This window comes from Hypanus sabinus, chromosome 19 (genome assembly GCF_030144855.1).
Source record: "Hypanus sabinus isolate sHypSab1 chromosome 19, sHypSab1.hap1, whole genome shotgun sequence".
In the NCBI taxonomy this organism is placed as follows: Eukaryota; Metazoa; Chordata; class Chondrichthyes; order Myliobatiformes; family Dasyatidae; genus Hypanus; species Hypanus sabinus.
The window spans coordinates 19,719,318-19,739,228 of NC_082724.1; the positions used below are offsets into that span (position 1 = coordinate 19,719,318).

Consider the following 19,911-nt stretch of genomic DNA (forward strand, 5'->3'; position numbering starts at 1 on the left):
ATAAGAGCTCTATCTAACTCTCTCTTGAATGCATCCAGAGACTTGGCCTCCACTGCCTTCTGGGGCAAAGCATTCCACATATGCACCACTCTCTGGCTGAAAAAGTTCTTCCGCATTTCTGTTCTAAATGGCCTACCCCTTATTCTTAAACTGTGGCCTCTAGTTCTGGACTCACCCATCAGCGGGAACATGCTTCCTGCTTCCAGCGTGTCCAATCCCTTAATAAATATACCAGCTGGGTAGCCTCCAACCTGATGGCATGAATATATCGGCTGGGTAGCCTCCAACCTGATGGCATGACTCAAACGCATCTCTCCCATTTCCTGTACATCTGCCCTCACCCCATCCACCCACCACCCCACTCGGGATCGGGTTCCCCTTGTCCTTACCTACCACCCCACCAGCTTCCAGGTCCAACGTATAATTCTCCGTAACTTCCGCCACCTCCAACGGGATCCCACTACCAAACACATTTTTCTCTCCCCCCCCTTTCTGCTTTTCACAGGGATCGCTCCCTAAGCAACTCCCTTGTCCACTCGTCCCCCCCCCCCCCATCCCTTCCCACCGATCTCTCTCCTGGCACTTATCCTTGTAAACGGAACAAGTGCTACACCTGCTCTTACACTTACTTCCTCACCACCATTCAGGGCCCCAGACAGTCCTTCCAGGTGAGGCGAAACTTCACCCGTGAGTCGGCTGGTGTGGTACACTGCATCCGGTGCTTCCAGTGTGGCCTTTTATATATTGGTGAGACCCGACGCAGACTGGGAGACCGTTTCGCTGAACACCTATGCTCGGTCTGCCAGAAAAAGCAGGATCTCCCAGTGGACACACATTTTAATTCCACGTCCCATTCCCATTCCCATTCTGATATGTCTATCCATGGCCTCCTCTTTTGTCAAAATGAATCCAAACTCAGGTTGGAGGAACAACACCTTACAAAACGGCTGGGTAGCCTCCAACCTGATGGCATGAACATTGACTTCTCTAACTTCCGTTAATGCTCCTCCTCCCCTTCTTACCCCATCCCTGACATATTTAGTTGTTTGCTTGTTCTCCATCTCCCTCTGGTGCTCCCCCCCACTTTTTCTCCCGTCCCATGATCCTTTTCCTTCTCCAGCTCTCTATCACTTTCGCCAATCACCTTTCCAGCTCTTAGCTTCATCCCACCCCCTCCGGTCTTCTCCTATCATTTCGCATATCCCCCTCCCCCCACTACTTTCAAATCTCTTACTATCTTTCCTTTCGGTTAGTCCTGACAAAGGGTCTCGGCCCGAAACGTTGACAGTGATTCTCCCTATAGATGCTGCCTGGCCTGCTGTGTTCCACCAGCATTTTGTGTGTGTTGTTGATTAAATTTCCAGCATCTGCAGATTTCCTCGTGTTTGCCCCTAATAATCTTATATGTTTCAATCAGACCCCCTCTCATCCTTCTAAATTCCAGTGTATACAAGCCCAGTCGCTCCAATCTTTCAACATATGACAGTCCCGCCATTCCGGGAATTAATCTTGTGAACCTACACTGCACTCCCTCAATAGCAAGAATATCCTTCCTCAAATTTGGAGACCAAAACTGCACACAATACTCCAGGTGGGGTCTAACCAGGGCCCTGTACAGCTGCAGAAGGACCTCTTTACTCCTATACTCAATTCCTCTTGTTATAAAAGCCAGCATGCCATTAGCTTTCTTCACTGCCTGCTGTACCTGCATGCTTACTTTCATTGACTGATGTACAAGAACACCTAGATCTTGTTGTACTTCCCCTTTTCCTAACTTCATTTAGATAGTAATCTGCCTTCCTGTTCTTGCCACCAAAGTGAATAACCTCACATTTATCCATATTAAACTGCATCTGCCATACATTTGCCCACTCACCCAACCTGTCCAAGTCATCCTGCATTCTCATAACATCCTCCTGACATTTCACACTGCCACCCAGCTTTAACTTTATGACTTTTGGAGATCAGTTCATCTTCTACTCACTTAACTATTCACAATAACAAACATTTTGACCAGGGGTGCCCAAACTTTTGCATACCACTATATGTACTTTGATAATAAATTTACTTTGAACATTAATCCATTAAAAGGCTATTTAAGAAATATTAAACTTGAACAAAATAATTAAAAATATTTTCCTTCCCAATTTCTTGGACTGAGAAGATAAAAATGAAAGAAGTGTGGTCTCTAAAGACAAAATATTTTGCAGATGCTGTAAATCCAGAGTAAATTATGTGAACATGGGAGGAGCACAGCAGGTCAGACAGTATCTATGGAAAGGAATAAACAGTTGATGTTCTGGACCAGTCCTGATGAAGGGTCTCAGCCATAAATGTTGACTCATTATTCCTTCTATGGATGCAGCCTGACATGCTGAATTCCTCCAGCATTTTGTATGTGTTACATAGAGTATCTAATCCCATACCAGGTTTATTCAGTTGTCGGACCTGTGTGGCCTTACATACAGCCAAGGCTATTTGCCCAGACAACATTACAGCAACAATATTGGCTTATGCGCTGGGACTTGCCACGCTCCTAGCCAAGCTATTCCAATTGAGCCACAAGACTACATCAATTCAACAATGTGGAACTTTACCAAGTTATGTCCTGTCTACAAGCATGGTAAATCCAACCCAACCAAATTCCACCCATAAGTCTACTCTTGATAATCAGCAAAGTGATATTAGGGTTATTAAAAATTTCTCTTGCTTAACAACAATCTGGACACACAAGCTCACTTTGGGTTGTGCAGAAGTTACTCAGCTTCTCGCTTCATTACAGCCTTGGCCAAAACACACACAATAAAACTGAACTACAGAGGTGAAGAGTAACTATCCCTGACATTCAGGCAATGACAATATCAAACAGGAGAAAATCCAGTTATCTGCCCCTGACATTCAATGGTATTACTATCATTGAATCCTCTACAATTAAAAGCCACAGGGTTAATTGATGAGAAATTGAATTAGAATAGGCATATATGCAATGTGCCTACAAGAACAAGTCAGAAGAAAGGAGTCCTCCAGACAGCAACTCATCTCTTAACTCCCCAAAGCCTATCCATTAACTACAAGGCTCAAGTTAGGAGTCTGATGGAATGCTGTCCACTTGTCTGGATGAATGTAGCTTCAATAACACTCAAGAACACAGCAGCCCACTTGACAGGCACCCCAGCTACAACCATTCGTTCACTGCACCAATGATGGTGTCTGCATTTTCTAATACAGGTTGTCCCTGCTATCCAAAGGTAGATCATTCCTATCAAACCGTTTGTAAGCCAAAATGTCGTAAAGCGAAGAAGCAATTACCATTAATTTATATGGGAAAAATTTTTGTGCGTTCCCATACCCAAAAAATAACCTACCAAATCAAACCAAATAACACATAAAACCTAAAATAACACGAACATATAGTAAAAGCTTGAATGATATGATAAATATACAGCCTATATAAAATAGAAATATTGTATGTATGGTGTAGTTTCACTTAGCAAAATCAGGAAGACAGCGAGCCAAAATAGATGTGGAGAGAGAAAAAAAAAAATCGGCATTTACACACCTACGCACGCGCGCACAACTGCCCACACAAGGCTTCACGGTCACGGTAGTCTTTCTTGGGGTAAACACACGTATAAAGCGGGCGTCTTTTTTCGTAGAAGTGAAAATTCTCTTTAGTTAGTGAAAACAGGTACTAATGTAGGTCTTTCGTAACAGCGAGCTGTCATAAAGCAAACGATCAAAAAACGGGCCACCTGTATCTACATAATACACTGCAGCAAATCACCAAGATGCATAAGACAGCCCATGACCTCTACCAGCTAGAATGACAAGGACAGCAAAAACATGGAAAAAGTACCTCATAGAAACTGTCTTCCAAGCCACACAGCATCCCTACTTGTAAATATTTATGTTACAGTTGAAAGAAAAATTAGTGAACCTTTTGCAATTACCTCATTTTCTGCATTAATTACTCAAAATGTGGTCTGATCTTCATCCATGTCTCAATGATAGACAAACACAATCTGTTTCAACTAATAACACACAAACAATTGTACTCATCAATTCTGAGTACACCATTTAAACAATCATGTGAAGCTCTGGAGTAATGCTCCTACAAAAGCTATTTGGAGTCAGGCAATCCAATCAATGAGATGAGATTGGAGGTGTGGGTTGTAGAGGTGCCCTGCTCTATAAAAAAAGGACACAAAGTCAAATTACTGACAGAGCCTGCTCTTCTCAAGAAAGATCTGTTTATGTGCACCATGACTTGATCAAACCAGCTTTCAGAGGACATCAGAAGAATAGTAGAGTTGCACGAGGCTGGAAAAGGCTACAAAAGCATTTCTAAAGACATGAGTGTTCATCAGCCCACAGCAAGAGAAAATGTCTACAAATGGAAAAAACTTGGTACTGTTGCTACTCTCCCTAGGACTGGGCGTCCTGCAAAGATCACACTAAGACCACAACATGCAATGCTGAAGGAGGTGTCAAGGAACCAAGGGTAACAGCAAAAGACATGCAGAAAACTCTATAACTTTCTAAGACTCTGTCCATGTGTTCACTCTAAGAAAAACACTGAACAAGAATAGTACTCATGGACGGACACCACTGCTCTAAAAATAAATAAATAAATAAATATTGCTGCACATCAAGCTTGCAAAACACCATCTGAATGTTCCACAGCACTTCTAGGACAATGTTCTGTGGACAGATGAGACAAAATTTCAACTTTCTGGCAGAAATGCACACTATTATGGTTGGAGGAAAAAGGCACTGCACACCAAAACCCTCATTCCAACTGTGAAGCTTAGTGGAAGGAGCATCATGGTTTGGGGCTGCTTTGCTGCTTCTGTGCCTGAACAACTTGCAACCATTGAGGGAACAATGAATTCAAAATTGTATCAAGACATTTTACTGGAAAATGTCAGGGTAGTGGTCTGTCACCTGAAGCTGAATAGAAGTTGGATGATACAACAAGGCAATGATCTGATACAAGAGTAGATCAACAACAGAATGATTCAAGAAGAAAATTTGTGTTTTGGAATGGCCAATTCAGCGCCCGGACCTTAACCCAATTAAAATACTGTAGCATGACCTGAAGAGGGCTGTTCATGCACGGTACCCCATATTGATGGACTGAATCAGCCTGTATGGAGGAATAGTCTAAAATTCCTCCTTGCTGCTGTGCAAGTCTGATCAGCAGTTATAGGAAACATTTGGTGGAGGTTTATTGCTGCTAAAGGAGGTTCTACCAGTTATTAAATACAAAGCTTTTTCTAGCCTGGACTGTGAATGATTAAACAATGTGTTAAATAAAGGCATGAAAAAATATAATTGTGTGTTATTAGTTTAGACAGATTGTGTTTGTCTATTTATTCTGACTTAGATGAAGATCAGACAATGTTTTATGAGTAATTAGTACAGAAAACCAGATAATTGCAAAGGGTTCATGAATTTTTTTTTTCTTGCAACTGTACTTCACTGTTGACAAGTCAAAATCCTGGAAACTTCTTCCTAATAATATTGTGGGTATACCCACGCTTGAACAACTGTAGCAATTCAAGAAGCCCGCTCACTGCCATATTCTCAATGAGGGAAAGGATATTAAATGCTGACAGACTATGAATCCCATAACCTTGAATGATCCAAAAAAAAAATCCCTTAGTGGAAAACTGGGGAGTCTCACAAGACCATTTCACCTAGAGACTCATTGTGGAACAACATATCTACATTCAGGATTCTGCTCAACTAGCAGAAGTTGGCATTTCCTTTCAGAACTGCTAGTGACTGGTACCAAAATTTGTTTCAGGTACCCATAATAGCTTAAATTTATTGCTATCATCTAATACCAATTCAGAACACACAACATACAAGCTTCCTGGATCAGTTTTATAGGTCATCCAGACTTGTTGAATTTGAATCAAGCTGTATGCTTTGAGCACAAAGGTAAGAACATACTTCATTGTGAAAACCTTTTCACTTCAAACAGTCATGTTATTAAAATCCATTCAATACCAGAAATAATTTAAGGATGCAAATTAATGAGCATTATTGAACTCATTACTAGAGGAAGCGTGAAATAATAGCAACAAGAGCCGCCAGAAATAAACTGACATTGCCAAATACACAGAAGTATATACTGATATTACACATACTTGTTTCTAAAATTTGTATCTAAAGCAGAAAATGCAAATAAAAATGGAAATATTACAATTGATAGAGGAACATAAAGAACATCGAAGCATACCTGAAACTTGTCTATTGCCACTGGAAGAAGATCCACTGAAGATGACATCACAAATATTGCATCACTTCTTTCCTTCTCAGTTATGTCAGCACTGGTAACTAAAATGCATTTATAGAATTATGAGGCTTCTGACATCTTCATCACTTCAAAATTAAGATAATGTATAAATAATAAACCCAGTATATTTAGATTGGTAAGTGCATGTGATCATTTAACTTTTCCAAATGAAAGAGAGCAGCCAATTGTGCTTGTCCTTTCTAAATGGTTTCAATTTTACACTGACAACTGTGTTCATCTAATTCATAATGGTTATAGCCACATTGTTAGAAATCAAACCTGCTCTTTAATCTTAATCGCCTATATTTTGCTTTGCATGGAATGCTGATGATATTGCAAGATTGTTTCACGATTATGATGTAATATTATGCAGAAAACCACAAATAAATATTAAGAATACAATTTAAAATAATTTTCTTTCCAAAAGCTTCTTCAACACAACTTTTGCACTAAGCATCTGATCACCCTTCATTTTTTTTCTATTTGTATTAACATTTCCTCACACCTCTAAACATACTGGCATGTACTTTTGTACAAATGATACAATGTTTTTACTATTTCCAACATTTATCCTAATTAACCCTTGATATTATAGCACAAGATTTGAGATGATATATTCAAAATCAAGAGATTAAACTTTGATTATTTAATTTGTTTATAAGCTGATAATTTTGTATGTTAAGCTTGTCATGATGTTTTCTTAATATACCTTGACTGTTTATTGAGGTCCCCATGGGCAACGCAGTTGTTTGTGGTTGAGCATAACTTTGAGTAGACTCTTTCATCTCAACCGTATGACTCTGCTGAATGAAATATAGAATTATATCATGAATTAAATATCATATTGAAATAAAAGACAAAAATATTAAAATTAGTGATAAACTTCGATGAATCTCTGCAGCCCCAATTAAGACTAAAGAGCTAGATGGAGACTGTCAGGCCCCTCAATTCACTAACCATTACCCCTGGAACAATGGCAAAGCCAGGGCAGACCAAGAAATCTGACTTATACACTGAAGGACATGGCAGTAGAAAGGCAGAACTTGCTGATATACACTCTGCATCTGCCTAGTGGTTCTCCACAAGCCAGGTGGCCAGATATCAGTGCTTTCTGCAGGTGCTTTGCCACAAAAGTTTCAGGACAAGTTGATTAAATTTGATAATTAGGTTTGAATTTATATTATGCTTTTTAAAGTTCCATGATATTCCTAAATGTTTTATAGCTTTGTTTCTGTAAGGAAAGGATTATCATGGTTACAAGAAATAAAATAAAGGTCAACATATCAAGACCCAGCTGAAAAACACAAAATGCTCTAAGTGCCTTCATTTATGCTTACAAAGGAATTCCATAAATTATTACACAATAAGGTAAATTGTGACAGACCAATCCCATTAGTGAGAAGTACACATACAAGGAGGATGTACTTATAAGATTAACAGAATGGTTGCAAAATAATTGCATTAGAAGGTGATTAGAAAGCACTTTCTTTCTCAAACTATGGTTACACAAGAACACAAACGATTAAAAAGGGAATAGGAAATAGGAATATTGAAGAGACTGTTGAGTCATGAGGGAAAAAAGATAACCCAATAGGTCAAAAAGCCAGAGGCATGATATTCTATGTTCAGGTATGCTTAATAATAAATAATTAGCATTCTTTCTTCCTTCTTTGAAATGTACAGCAACTTGAGGTGAAGAGCAATTGTTCTGCTTAACAACAAATATGACATCATTTTACCATCCAATGGCAAAAAGATGCTGTACACATTTTTGAATGAAATTTATGCTGTATACTATATCACTAAGTAGCATTCTTAAATATGCAAGTCTTCGGATACAAGCTGGTATAAAAACATTATTAAAAGAGTGCAATGGGAACTGATACTTATGAAGGGTCACAGCCCAAAACGTTGAATGTTTACTTTATTTTCATAAATGCTGTCTGACCTGCTGAGTTCCTCCAGCATTTTGTGTGTGTTACAACCATTACTCAAGTCTTTTAAACCCTGAAATCAAATAAAATATTACAAGTCTCATCCCTTCTGAAACTAACAGATGGAGATTTAAAATGGCTTAACTTCATATTTTTATTAAAATAATGACTATTTTTCTTCATCTGTATTAATCCACCTTGTTGCAGACTATATATCAGTTAACATCCATCCAGTTTAAGCTTACTATCCACTGAACATACTCTGTGTTGAGATACTGAACAAAAAATTACAGTCACTTGTCAGATTATGTAACCATATTGTAATTACTCTTAGTGAATATAATATTATGATTGGTACAATGTGCTTAAAGTAATTTTTTGCAAAAGTGCACGTGGTATCCATTGAGTGTTAATTTGTTACAGTGCTTTTGACCCTGGAGTCTAAAAACTCGCACATAACTCAGAACAATATTTTTAAAAAGTCAGCTAAAGCCCCTGTCCACCACAGCAATGAAACAGTGATTTCCATGCTGCAGTGGTGTGGAATGAACAACTGAGAAATCGTAATTGGCTGACTCAGAGGGTGGCCTAACAAAAATGTGCCACAACCTGTTGCTCCAAGTGTATACTGTCCATCTAGATCCTATCTATGATTTCTCTCATCTCTTGATGCACACAGAAGCTACTGTCTCCACACTTTGTTAGGCCAAAGGGAGGTAAAGAAAAATTAAAGCAAATTTTTTACCTTCTATAAATTCTTCAACAAGCACAGGGGTAGTAAAGCTTGTGGAGTAACAAGGTTGATTAGACTGCACCCTTATTTGACATTATACTGTATGTGTTCTGTTACGTGATGTCACTGTCTTCTACTAATGTTTGAGTTTTGATAACCTCACCGTTCACAGAACAAAATTCAAACCAATAAAATACAAGTTGTTCATTTGATGTTTTTACATCAATGAGTGCCTATACTTCAACAGTCTCAGCACGTACCATTAATTCATTGGTTTGAAACCCTGGGATATACTGGGTGATGTAATTAGCATTTTTCCTTAACTCTACTTAAAAATTACTGGCTTTATGTTCCACAAACCATTTATAAAATTAACTTCCAATGGTTTAAGGATTTGCCACATTTATTATGAAAAGTTAACTGACAAATATCTTCAGAAATAAATGTAGGCAATGTCCCTTTAATGGCTTTGATTTTAGTTATTGATATTATGGAGTCTTTTGCATCTATGCTGATTAAATACTGAAAGCCAAGGTCAAACAGTCCATTTCAATTCAGATGCAAGCTTATTGACCTGAAAAATATCAGCTCTTTACATAGACTGTCTAAATTGGAGTATTTCCAGCATTTTGTTGACATTTCACATTTATTTAATAATAATAATAATAATAATAATAACTATTTATATAGCACCTTTCATACATTAAGATGCAGGCTCAAAGTGCTTTACATAGATTGTAAAGATACATCAATATAGCCATAAAAATACAAGACAAAATTAAAAATCCTAACAAACATTATATAGTATAAATATAATCAAACACACCAAATTATATAAATATAATAATCAAAAACAGGCATTATTGCTACAAGTAGGCCAAATTAAAACTAGTAGGTCTTCAGAAGTGTTTTGAAATGTTCCACAGTACTATCCTGATATGTCTCAGTTAGTAGAGTATTCCAGATTTTTGGTGCATAAGAGCCAAAAGCCGCATCACTAGTTCTCATATGGTTAGATCTAAAAACACCAAGCAAAGCAATAATTGCAGATCTAAGAATACAATTTGCGATGTAAGGGGATAGATACTCCAAAATATAAGGAGGAGCTAGATTATTCAGAGCCTTATATACAACTAAGAATATTTTAAAATTGATCCAAGTGCAGAACATCCACCAATTCTCCTTTGTCTTCCTGCTTGTTATTTCTTCTAAGAATTCCAGAAGATTTGACAGGTAAGATTTTCCCTTGCGGAAACCATGCTGACTACGGCCTATTTTATCATGTGCCTCAAAATGCCCCGAGACTTCTTCCTTAACAACGGACTCCAACATCATCCTAACCACTAAGGTCAGACTGACGAGCCTATAATTTCCTTTCTTCTGTCTCTCTATGATCCTAAATAATGGCAGATGGATACAGAGCTGGGAAGTGTATGGCCATGCACTTTGGTAGAAGAAATGAAAGGGCTGACCATTTTCTAACTGGACAGAAAACTTGAGGCACAAAAGGAACCAAGGGATGAAAACATTTCTGAATACACTGCAGAACTGTGCAACTTCCCCAATACTGTAACTTTGGAGATGGACTTTCTGATGCATTAAGGGACAGGTTTGTATGTGACATGCATATCAAAGCACTCAAAAAAGCCTACTGTCAGAAAGAGATCTAACCTTAGAACAGGCATTGACCATTGCAGTATCATTGGAGACACCAGAACAGGACATGTCAGAATTTAAGAAAAAGAGTTTAGAATGTGAAATGCACAAATGTCCTTGAATGGTGCAAAAAGCCAAAAATGTTATCAATGTGGCAAATCCTCCTAAGATGCAAATGACTGTTGGTTCAAAGAAAAAGTTTGCAGGAAGTGTCACAGACAAGGTCACATAGAGACTGTGTGCAAGTCAGATGAAAAGAACAACCAAAGAGAAAAACCACCGAGTGAAAAATAACCAGCCACAAAACTAAACAAATACACAGTGACTGAATGTGAAACTGAATCTGACAACACAGAGTCTAGCAGAGTGAGTTCCCATGCCTAGAACTGCATATCATTACTGAAGCCGATTGTGAAATCATATAGATCACAACAGATGTGTTTGGTGTAAAACTGAAAATGGAGCTGGATACAGGATAATCTTTGTCTGTAATTTCTGGGGCAGTTACAACAGACTGTTTTCTAAGCTACCATTAGAAGACCTCAGTAATGCTAAAGACCTACACAGGCAAAAAAGTGTCTCCCAAAGGCAAACTGGAAGTAAATGTGATGTACAGAGGCAAAACACAGCAGTTAGAGCTTTATGTGTTGAAAAGTGGATGGTCAGCTCTTTTTGGACATGAATGGTTGAGAAAAATCCAACTAGACTGACACATAGTCAAAGCTCTCAATGTGTTATCAACAAGCAACTGCAGCCCAAATAGTAGCACTAACCAGAGACTCTCACAGCTGCTAATGAGAAGGTGTTTGAGAAGGGTATTGGTAAACTCAAAGGCATAAAAGCCAGAATTGAGCTGGATGAAGCAGCAACACCAAGATTTCATAAAGTTCATCTTACACACTATGCTTAAAGTGGATGCTGAACTTTAGAGCTTGGAGGTGATTGGCATTCTCTCCAAGGTTGAGTGGAGTGATTGAGCCACACCCATTGTCCCAGTGATCAAGGGAAGGCCAGAGCTGTTCGCAAATGCACCCTTCAAAATAAGCATCGACCCTGTGCTGGGTCCTATGCAGTATCCCCTGCCATGAATGGAATACATTTTTTCATCTTTGGCAGGTGGGAGATTGGGGAGTCAAGCAGGAAACTCCTCACAATCAACATTCACAAGGGACTGCTCCAGTATAACCATCTTGTCTTTGGCATTGCATCAGCTCCAGCAATTTGGCAAAGAGCAATGGACCAAGTGTTCCATGATATCCAGGGACACAATGTTACCTTGATGACATCATGACTGGCAAGAATGATGAAGAGCATCTCCAGAACCTTGGTAAAATGTTTACCAGGCTGAATAAGTATGGTTTACATGCAAAAAGAGAGAAATGTTAGTTTTTCCAAGAATGAAATCTCATATTGTGGATATGTCACTGACAAGCATGGCTTACGCAAGTCATCAGAGAAGACTGAAGCACTGCTGCAAACCAGAAAAATGTGTCACAACTCAGGTCATACTTGGGCCTTGTAAATTACTACCACTGGTTTTTCCCAAATATTACTACAATGCTGCATCCACTGAATGCACTGTTACAAACAGCAGCAAAGTGGGAATGGCCAGAAAGATGTGAAAGAGCATTCAAGGAAATAAAGAGACTAATAACATCAGATGAACTGCTCACCCTTATGTCCCATCTCTGCCCAACAGACTGAATGCCCCCTATGGCACTGGTATTGTTTTGTCACACACTATGAAAGATGGATCTGAATGTCCAATTGCACTTGCTTCAAGATCACTGACAAGTGCAGAATATAGCTATGCACAGATCGACCTAGAGGCCCTTTGTCTTCCTAGGGGCTCTTAATGACAGAGTTCAAAGGTACCATACACAACAGCAACACTGACAGACTGTCACATCTTCCACTGTTGGCCACTGAAGAAGTCTCCATTCTTTGACCCAGCAGAGCTATTCCACCCAGCACTGGTGGAAGAGTTGCCAGTAACAAATTCAGAAATACAAAGAGAAACAAGGAATGGCCTGACATTGTCAAAAGTCAATGACATTACCATACAAGGATGGCCAGCTCATGGTAACCCTATGTTTCCAGAGTTATCAGTGATTTGAGATCAACTGTCGGTAGTCAAAGAATGTTGATGTGTGGATCTCATGTTGTGGTTCCCTCTAAACCGCACACCAGAGTGTTAGAGAACCTGCATGAAGAATACCTATATGAAGAATCTCGTGCAGAGCTATGTGTGGTGGTCTAGAATAGACAGACAGATTGAAGATTTGACCTAAAGCTGTTTGGGATGCCAAAAAGTTCCAAATACACTCCAGAGGGACCTTTACACCCGTGGAGTGGCCATCTTCACCAAGGCAAAGAGTGCATAATGACTTTGCAGGGCCATTCATGGATTCCATGTTTCTGATTGCTGTGGATGTTCATTCAAAGTAGCTTGAGGTCATACCAATAAAGTTAACCACCTCAAAAAAGACAGTCCTCAGAGAAGAAACCACTTTCTCTAGAAATGGCTTACCAGAACAAATTGTGAATGACAACGAACCACAATACACATCAGAAGAGTTCAGATTATTCACGAAGAAAAGGGTTTAAATATTTCAGCTCCTCACCACCCAGCAATGAATGGGTTAGCTGAAAGGCTTATCTAAACCTTTAAGAAGTCCATTAGAGCAATGGACAAGGAGGACATTTCTCTACACAAGGTAGCCAACTTACATTGTGGGTATTGGATCTCTGTTCACATGATGACAATTTAAAAACCTACCATGCTGTTCATGAGCAGGAATCTGCAACCTCACATAGAGCTTCTGAAACGAGATCAATTGAGGGAAGTGCAGAATAAACAGTTCAGCCAGTTTCCAAGTAAATCTGCAAGGTATTTCAAGGTTGGACCAAAAGTCCTACCGTGTGATTACCAAGAAGGTAAGTGGACACCTGATAGGAAAGTAACAAGAACTGGACCACTGATGTACACAGTGTATGTTGGAGATCATACATGAAGACGTCATGTGGACCATTTACAAGATGATCAGCCGAACAATACACCTCAATCGTCTGCATCCAATAAGACGGACACATTACAGCCACCAGACTTACTTATCAGTGATGATCAAGTCACTAACAGCAAAGTGACACATGCAGAGAAAGTAGTCTTTGACAGGACACCTGCCAAACCTGATGCCGCTTCACACGTCTAAAAGCGCTATCCTGAAAGAAACACAGTGTCACCAAAAGACTGAATCTTTAGTGTAGTGAAGATAGTTATGGACCATTATTGTTTGTGATATTGCAGAGCTGTGTATCAGATAACATAGTTAGCAGCACAGGAGCACCTCGGGGGACTGTCCTGTCCCTCTTCTTGTTTACCGTCTACACCTCAGACTTCAGGTACAACTTGAAGTCTTTATCACTTGCAGAAGTTTTCGGATGATTTGGTAGTATTAGGCCGTACCAGCCAAGGTTCAGAGGCTGAGTACAGAAGAGTGGTGGACAACTTCATTGAGTGGTATGGGCTGCATCACCTACAGCTCAAGAGCACCAAGACAAAGGAGTTGGTAGTGGACTTCAGGGAGGTGGAAACACCCAACATCCCCATCTCCATCGAGGGAACGGATGTGAAAATCATCCAGGAGTTAAAAATACCTGGGAACTCGTCTGGAAAATAAACTGAACGGGAATAAAAATACAGGGCTCTGTACAAGGAACAGAGCCAACTGTACTGTCTGCAGTACTACACTGCAGATGTTCTACAACTCAGTGGTGGCCAGCATTCTATTCTACGCTGTAGTCTGCTGGGGCAGCAGGGTGAGATAAGCTTGTCAGGAAGGCTGGTTCTATTCTGAGGGTGGAAGTGGATTTCCTGGTGGCTGTGCCTGCAAAGAGGGAACTACAGAAGCTATAAAGTATTGTGGACAATCCCTCTCCCCTCCCCCCCATGACATACTGGACAAACAGAGGAGCACCTTTAGTACCTTTAGAATAGATTCCAGCAAGGTGCATCACTGAACACCACAGGAGATCATTTCTCACTGTGGCTACAACACTCCACAACTCCTCAAGTATACAATTATATGGTTTCATTTCTCGGCTGTATTTTGCACTATTACTTTTTAATGCATATTTTGTACTTTCTTGGTACATCAATGCTTACATTTTGTATTTTAAAGTATATATTTCTGACTGAGCAACCTTGCAACAATAATTTAATTAAGGATAAATAAAGTTTTATCTTATCTCATTATGAAAGCTTGTTTATTTGAATATGGCTTTAAAGGGAAATTGAATGTTTTAAGTTACATTAATCTGAAGGAGAAGTAAGTGTAATGTATGGATCTACTTCTTTTCACAGAATGACTCCCACTTAACACTACTTATTGACTGATAACTTACCCATGCACGTTTATTTGTTCCTCCCTCTGCAAAGCGAATATTGAAGTTAACCTCATCCGCACATACATGTTTTTATTTAATTGATATGTAGTTAAACAGAAACAACAATGATTCCAAGGTTTAATGGCTTGTCATATGAAGTGTTTCATGGCTCTGGGCCTATATTCACTGGAGTTAATATACAACTTCAGTCTCCTGCTAGTGCAATGGATTTGTAACTAACCTCTGAAATGGCACAGCAGATTACTTGATTGTATCAAGTAATTATGAAAAATGCTATAAATAAACATTGGGCAAAATTCCTGGCATCAATTTGGGACTGACAAAAGCACATACTAGCCCTGACAAAACAGCAACACTCTGAACATAGGGACTTATATTTAAAATAACAGATCTGCACCATAGTCTAAACAACTCTACTCATAAGTACAATTTTTTTTTACCCCAGGGTCTCACTTCATACTTACAGTATCTCATCAACAGAGAAACACATGAAATGGCATTATTGAAGCATATGGAAATGACATCCTTAGAATTAATACCAGTTCCCTTAAACCTTCCTTCAACTAATCAATCAACATTGCATGTTGACCAGTCAAGAGAAGCAGCAAATATAAAAAGCACAGAATAAGCTCCCAGCAGAATCTACAAAGCTTTATACCAAGAACAGTTTGGTAACACTACGGGACTAAGCTGGTCATGCTTGTATAGCTTAACTGCAAGATTTGGCTTGCATCAGATGATAGAGCTAATACAAGGAGAAATCTTGTCAAACAGGATAGATTCAGAAACAACATGGTAGTTTGAATCTGGTCATTTTTAAGGCAGCAAATTCATCTCCTTCACCCTACCAGCAAGTCATTAGAGTAATCCTAGTTCAGAAAATATAGAAAAGCATTCCTGGTCTGATACTAAATGGAACTCAAAAATTAAATACCAATCTGGTGACATTAATATTAAGCACACTTTTTTTTAAAAAAATTCAACACCAAATACATTTCCAAAGACAACATTTCTAGCAAATACAAAAGCAAGTATGACTTACATCAGCAGACAATCCAGTCTTTGCAATCAAAGTGTGGTCTCCAACCACAGGCAATACAGGTGCTTTCACATGCTGGTACAGACCCTCTCTCAAAACAGATTGACTGGAAGTTTCTTCTGATAAATTTTCAGGTGGACTAGAGAAGCTTGGTGGTGATCCCATAACTGGAACTTGGGTAATTGGCAAAACAGAATGGATAGCTGCATCTATATTCTTTACATCATGTACAGAAACAGCCACAGAAACTGTAGTATTAAGCACTTCACCAGGGGGTTCAGAGGATAGCTCTTCTGTGCAACCCACATCTCCTGTAGCAGTAGCAGTTTCAGAGGATTCTGTAGCTGAATGAACAGGAAGAATCCCTCCATGCTCCTGATATAATAAAGTACGCAACTTTTCATCCAATGACTTTATTGTTTTATCTATAAATTCAATTTTACGTGGGCCTTCCACATCCGATTCAACTACAAGAGAAAGCTGTTGCTGACTGCTAATAACACCAGTCACAGTAATTGATTGCGACTGTGCTTGTGCTGGGTACTGTTGATTAATACTTGCAGGTACTGGTGCAGGACTCTGTGGCTGAGAACTCGAAGTATTACTTACTGTCCCAGAAATGGAAACAGAGGATTGAATCTGGTTTGTGAAAGGTTGCACTAAAACAGATTGCGAGATATCAGGCACATACGCTTGCATAACAGGCTGTTGCTCCAAGAAAAGGCTATGAAGTGGACTAGGGTCTGCAGATTGAGTAGGAAGTGAAAGTTCTGTTTGAATTGATATTGATTGGATGGGAAGAGAATCAACAACTGAACAGCAAGGCATGTCCACCACTGAAGGGGGGCTGAAAGCTATATCAGATTCTTCTTCTGTTTGCAGCTGAGAAACAGTTTTAGATTGAAGTTCTAAATGCTCATGAATGGCAACCTGACTTTGAAATGAAATACCTGATTCATTACAAACAGGATCATGAAACTGGTGACTACTCTGTTGCACTTCTTTTCTAGATTGACCTTCAGTCTCCATTTGTAGTGTAGGAATACTAGGGGACATTACTGGAACAGGCAAATTCGCTGGGGCACTAATATGAGACAACACCGGCATTGAAGGAGGAGGAACAATGCGATGTCCAGAGGTGATGTCAGTAGCATGAGCAACTGCACCAGATATTTGTGTTGCTAATGAATCTATCTGCTTGTCTTCAATGGCATTTTCAGTTTCTGAAAATTGAAGAAAATGTATTAAGTTTCTACAAATTTTAATTTACTACTAATTCAGAACAATTGCTCCTAAAGCCTAAGGTACTGACTTACTCGACTTCCCCACAAATTAAATATACAATCTATAATAATCAGATAGAAAATTTTAAAATGCTGTTAATAGGTTAACATTAAATACTACATACATCCAAAGTGTAAATGTACAATTAAACATTCCTTTTTATCAGATTTAAATTAGCAATACTTACTGAGGAAATCAATTTAGTATTCTGACTAAATTACAAGTTTTAAAAACGCAAATGAACTGCAGATGCTGGAAATATATAACAAAAATGAAAAACTGGGAATATTCAACAGATCAAGCTGCATATGTGGGAAGAGAGAGTTAATATTTCACATCAAAGACCCTTTATCAACCTGCTGAGTATTTCCAGCAATTTCTGTTATTATTATAAAAATTTATTTCATCTCCATTTCAAAATGTTCAAGCTCAACAATTATAGGTAGCACTGTAGCGTAGTGGTTAGCATGGTGCTTTACAGTACCAGTGACCCAGGTTCAATTCCTGCCACTCTTTGTAAGGAGCTCATACATTCTCCCTGTGACCATGTGGTTTTCCTCCAGGTACTCCGGTTTCCTCCCACAGTCCAAAGATGTACCGGTTGGTAGGTTCATTGTAAATTGTCGGTAATTAGGCTAGGGTAAAACTGGGGTACTGCTGTGTGGCCCAAAAGACCAGAAGGGCTTGTTCCACGTTCTACCTCAATAAAAAGAAATAAAATTAAACAATGTTAAGATCATACCCAAGGTCGAAGCTGCTGGTGGTTTACTTGAAGGAACATTTGCTGCTGATTCCGACTCCTTTGTTGGACAGTTTTCCACAACTGGACATATAATAAACCATCTTCGGCCAGTATGCAACACTAACAAAGATGGTACAATGCATCAGCATTTGATCACCTTAGTATACAGCATTCTTCTTACTATGCATGTTTTTCAAATCTATGTTAATCAATTCTGTTACCACATAGAGAGCCCACTTGTTTTAAAAAGCAGAGAATTCTGACTTTAAGAGTGTGCTTTGCTATGCATGCACAGTGCAATTTCAGGATCAATATTCAGTCCCATTAACTGCTTTTCCAATAATAAACTACCTAAGCTCCAGACAACGAACATGTCCATCAGGAGTGATTATAATCACCTTTCATTAACATTCAATATCAATAATACCATTAGATTTCTCCTAAGCAACAACTTGGTAACCAGCTTGCCAACTACAAGGACAATTTGGAAGCTTAGTAGTCTGCAATAATGAATTCACTTACTGATTCCTCACCACCTATAACGATGTATACAGAACAAGTCAGGAATAATTCTCCATGCGCCTGATCATTAAAATTCTGTAAGACCATAAGATACAGGAGCAGAAGTAGGCCATTCACTCCATCAAGTCTGCTCCACCATTCAATCATGGGCTGATCCAATTCTTCCAGTCATCCCCACTTCTCTGCCTTCTCCCCATACACTTTGATGCCCTGGCTAATCAAGAAACCGTCTATCTCTGCCTTAATTACATCAAATGACTTGGCCTCCACAGCCTCTCATGGCAACAAATTCTGCAGATTAACCACCCTCTGACTAAAATAATTTCTCCGCATCTGTTCTAAACAAACATCCTTCAATCTTGAGGTTGTACCCTCTTGTCCTAGATTCCCCCATCATGGGAAATAATTTTGCCATATCTAATCTGTTCAGGCTTTGAACATTCCAACAATACTTAAGCTCAACACACTTAGAAAAAGCAGCTTTTTTGATTAGCACCCAATCCCATCTCAAATATTCAGACTCCCCACCACCATAAGCATAAAAAGACAATGCTAAAACTCACTTGGGATTCTTCACTGCAGCATCCAAACTCCAATCCTCAACTGGGGACCAGACACACAGGGACACTAACACCTCAAGCATCCCAACAATTTGCACTTTTACAAGTTGGCATTGTATTACCATCTCTTCTTCCTCAAGATGTCAAAACCACAGAACTTCATTTCATCAAATGAACTGTTGCAATTTTAGGAATGAGCAATAAATATTGGCCCATCTAGCAAAACCCATGGCACAAATTAATAAATAAAATGGCATGAATGTAACTCTATTTTAGTAGAATTATAGATTACTTGGGGAAATAATTCCTTCTCCTTAGACACCAAACACTAATAAAATATTTTCTCCATCTCAAGGCAGTTGTTAACTTTCAAATAATGTGTTAACTCCAACATTCAAACCTGCCCCAAAGTCTTTAAACATGCTATCACATGCTTAAACATGCATGCTAACCTTTCAAGCACATTTAAAATCTCTAAGTCTTCAATCTGATGTAAAATCTCTCAATTTTCTTACTAATTATATCTTGTTTGACTATAAATGTGACATGTCATAAATTCTCAACCTCTCTCTACACTTGAATGTGGCTGACCACATTTCTTTCAAAGCCTCTTGCAAATTATATGGTTCACTAAAGCTAGCTCACTTATTTTCAACCAAAATTGTGTTTATTATAGTACAGCATCTTCAGCAATCACTCTACACTCAGTGGCCACTTTATTAGGTACACC

At 38.9% G+C, this 19,911-nt stretch overlaps 1 protein-coding gene across 1 annotated transcript in view; it reads right to left on the reverse strand.

The window, feature by feature from the left end:
* The window catches only part of wnk2 (WNK lysine deficient protein kinase 2), a 174,251-nt gene that overhangs the window by 51,418 nt on the left and 102,922 nt on the right, over nucleotides 1-19,911 (reverse strand). The window contains exons 17-20 of the mRNA XM_059944123.1: nucleotides 18,100-18,219; nucleotides 16,077-17,296; nucleotides 7,014-7,107; nucleotides 6,248-6,345 (exon numbers count right to left, since the gene is read on the reverse strand). Of these exons, the coding sequence (XP_059800106.1) occupies nucleotides 6,248-6,345; nucleotides 7,014-7,107; nucleotides 16,077-17,296; nucleotides 18,100-18,219 (1,532 nt within the window). The remainder of the gene's footprint in view (nucleotides 1-6,247; nucleotides 6,346-7,013; nucleotides 7,108-16,076; nucleotides 17,297-18,099; nucleotides 18,220-19,911) is intronic.